Below are 2,732 nucleotides of genomic sequence, written 5' to 3'. Positions count from 1 at the left end.
TCTCATTCCACACAGAACACATACAAGGTCATGTAAATGCAAGGAGACCAGCCTAGGGTTTGTTTATGGTAAATTGGGATAATTAGGGCTGAATTTATGAGTATGGTTACAGATGCAGCTCAAAAGGAGAGACTCAGCTTGCAAAACTGATATCTACCTATGTTAATTTGTGTACCTACGAAATGGGAGGGGGCATGGGAGCCTTTAAGGAAAGTTCTGTTGAAGAAGGGACAGGAATGGAACCACCCTCTTCAAAATGACCTAACAATACAGAACCTTGGTAACCAGGCAACACACTGGTTAGAGGAAGGCCTGCAGGCTCACTTGCCAGAGACAGTTGAGAAGGAAGGATGTTCTCTTGCTGTCTTCGGACTGCTCGAGGCTCAGGCCTCAAGAAAGACAATAGGGAAGGCCACGGTTGTGTCTGGAGGCACAGGGTTCGCTCTTGTCTTCGACGCCTGTGGCCATTTTCCCGAAAGGGAAGATCATCGACCAAGACCAGTCAAAGCCAGGAACACACAGACAAGGTAACTACTGGGGTTTTTCTCCATTTTTAGCAGAGTAATAATTCAGGAAAATTTGTAATAAGTAGATCCAATCAGAATGTTGTAGACCAGTGACCTTTTGAAACTTTTGCCTTTATCTTTCCTCAGAGTGAGAATGATTCTGCAGCACAGGACCTGAGCGAGCCCTATAGAGACTCCAGCATTAGTACAGAGGCTGTGGTTAAGCTAGGGAACAAGCTGGGGCCTTCTCTGCAGAAAGGGGACACCTTCTATGTCCCTGCCTTTTCGATCATATACCAAAGATTTGACACCCCCCTACTGGTACTGGACCAGCTGTTCCTGAGGTGAGTGCCAATTTCAAAGCCCATAGTTTTCACATTCTTCTGTTGATCCTGGGTCTTTTTGTTTCTGTCTCTGTCTCTTTCTCTCTGTGTCTCTGTCTCTCTCTGTCTCTCTCTGTCTCTGTCTCTCTCTCTCTGTGTCACTCTCCTGTTGCTCTCCATGTCTCTTTCTCTGTCACTCTCTTTCTCTCTCTCTGTCTCTCTATCCCTCTCTTTGCCTCTCTCCTTGTCTCTCTCTCTGTCTCTCTGTCTTCAGTTTCTCTATCTCTGTCTCTTTCTCTTTCTCTATCTGTCTCTCTGTATCTCTCTGTCTCTGTCTCTCTCTGTTCTGTCTCAGTCTCTCTCTGTCTATCTCTCTCTCTTTGTTGTTCTCTCTCTCTTTGTGTGTATGTGTGTGTGAGTGTGTATTTGTGTGTGTGTGTGTGTGTGTGTGTGTGTGTGTGTGTGTGTGTGTGTGTGTGTCTAAGTATTTATTCTGTACATCATTGTCAGGACCCAGTAACATGCGTTAAGAAATTTTTTCTCCCATGCTAGGTCCAAGTGATAGGGCTGTTCAATGCCAATGCTCCAAAGTGGATGTTGCTGTCACCTCTACCTTGGAATAGCACTTTATCCTTCAATCGATATTTCTGAGGCCTTGGTGAATGCACTTTTTTCATTTGTAATGGAGGTTCAGTAAATATTGGAATACCCAATAGAGATGTATCAAAAGTGGAGATCTATGCAGCATAATACAGGGGACCATGTGACCACAGTGTTGTTTAGGTAGAGATGCACGTGTTCAACCTTTGCACAGTTACAGTGAAAGCACGGACTGTGTACACGTGAACTCATAATTCTGAGAGCAGCCAGAACTCCCAGTTTGAGGTGAGGGGCCTGGGACTTTACAGGTGACATTCTTTCTGGTCTTCTCTAGGTATGCTAACTTCAGCCCTCATTGTGAAGAGGATGAACAAATAAATAACGCCCTCTGTAGCTTCCTGGAAACATGGATGGACAAGAACACCGAGGACTATTGTGAACCCTCGGAACTGTTCATACTGAAATATATAAAGGCCTATTTTGATGTGTGTATGGCACACTTAGATCTTAGTGTCCATGTCAATAGGTTCATGACTCTCATGCAGGACAATCAGGCCAAGGATTCCCATCCAAGGATGAGCAAGGCTCAGATCTGGGGAGACACACATCCTCAGATCCACAGATTGCATGGGTGTACAACAGCAGGAAAAGAGCCACTCTGGAGCCAGAACCAACTTGTGCATCAGAGCTGGAGGGCACAAAACCTCCAGAACTTTCTGTGAAGCATGAGTAGTTGCAACCAGATGTGGCAGCAGCAGCACAGACAGCACACATGATACCAGCTGTTGAACTTGTGTCTCAGTTTGTCTGTAGATACAATGTATCTTTCAATAACTTCCTACTTGCTACAGTGGGCCTACCTATTCAGAGAATGGCCCTGTCACACCTTGTGTGCCTGCCCTGTATCTGTGCTACTGCCCCTGCCCCAGGTGCTCAGCCCCTTTCTTCAGTCCAGCAGCAGTTCCAGCCCCTCAGCCAGCCTTCTCCCTCCCCTGAGATATCATCTTTTTATTCTTCATGATCTTTTCCATTTTGTGTTTAAAGATTGGTATAATAAATTGTTATTGTTTGTTTTCACTTTTCTCAAAGTTGTCTATGGTACAAAAATAATTTAAAAAAGTTAAACATAAGCATTTAAAATTATTAAATGTCATGCTTAAATTATGACTGGTAAAATCTTAGTCATTTTTAAAGGATGTATCCACATGACTAATAAAGCACATGTAATAACACTCACCATTACCTTTCAGTAAACTTCAAACTAAACCTGAGGAGTGGGACCACTTCAGCCCCGTGGTAACGA

The 2,732-nt window shown here is 44.1% G+C and overlaps 1 protein-coding gene across 1 annotated transcript; it reads left to right on the top strand.

The window, feature by feature from the left end:
• Window positions 1-284: 284 nt before the first annotated feature.
• On the top strand, window positions 285-2,511 carry Ralgdsl11 (ral guanine nucleotide dissociation stimulator like 11). The gene is made up of 3 exons (XM_008771163.4): window positions 285-527; window positions 654-850; window positions 1,764-2,511. Exons 1-3 carry the CDS (start codon window positions 351-353, stop codon window positions 2,149-2,151), a joined length of 762 nt encoding a protein of 253 aa, XP_008769385.2. The 5' UTR covers window positions 285-350; the 3' UTR covers window positions 2,152-2,511.
• The last annotated feature ends 221 nt before the right edge of the window (window positions 2,512-2,732 follow it).

The sequence above is a fragment of the Rattus norvegicus genome, chromosome 16, assembly GCF_036323735.1.
Source record: "Rattus norvegicus strain BN/NHsdMcwi chromosome 16, GRCr8, whole genome shotgun sequence".
In the NCBI taxonomy this organism is placed as follows: domain Eukaryota; kingdom Metazoa; phylum Chordata; class Mammalia; order Rodentia; family Muridae; genus Rattus; species Rattus norvegicus.
Note: the sequence above shows the minus strand (reverse complement) of the source record. Positions and strands in the feature narration are given on the sequence as shown.

Excerpts from the sequence above, each read along its gene's own strand:
- Ralgdsl11 (XM_008771163.4), top strand. The coding sequence starts at position 351 with ATGTTCTCTTGCTGTCTTCGGACTGCTCGAGGCTCAGGCCTCAAGAAA. Across the intron at positions 528-653 it reads GCCAGGAACACACAGACAAG|AGTGAGAATGATTCTGCAGC; the intron begins GTAACTACTGGG and ends ATCTTTCCTCAG. Across the intron at positions 851-1,763 it reads CTGGACCAGCTGTTCCTGAG|GTATGCTAACTTCAGCCCTC; the intron begins GTGAGTGCCAAT and ends GGTCTTCTCTAG.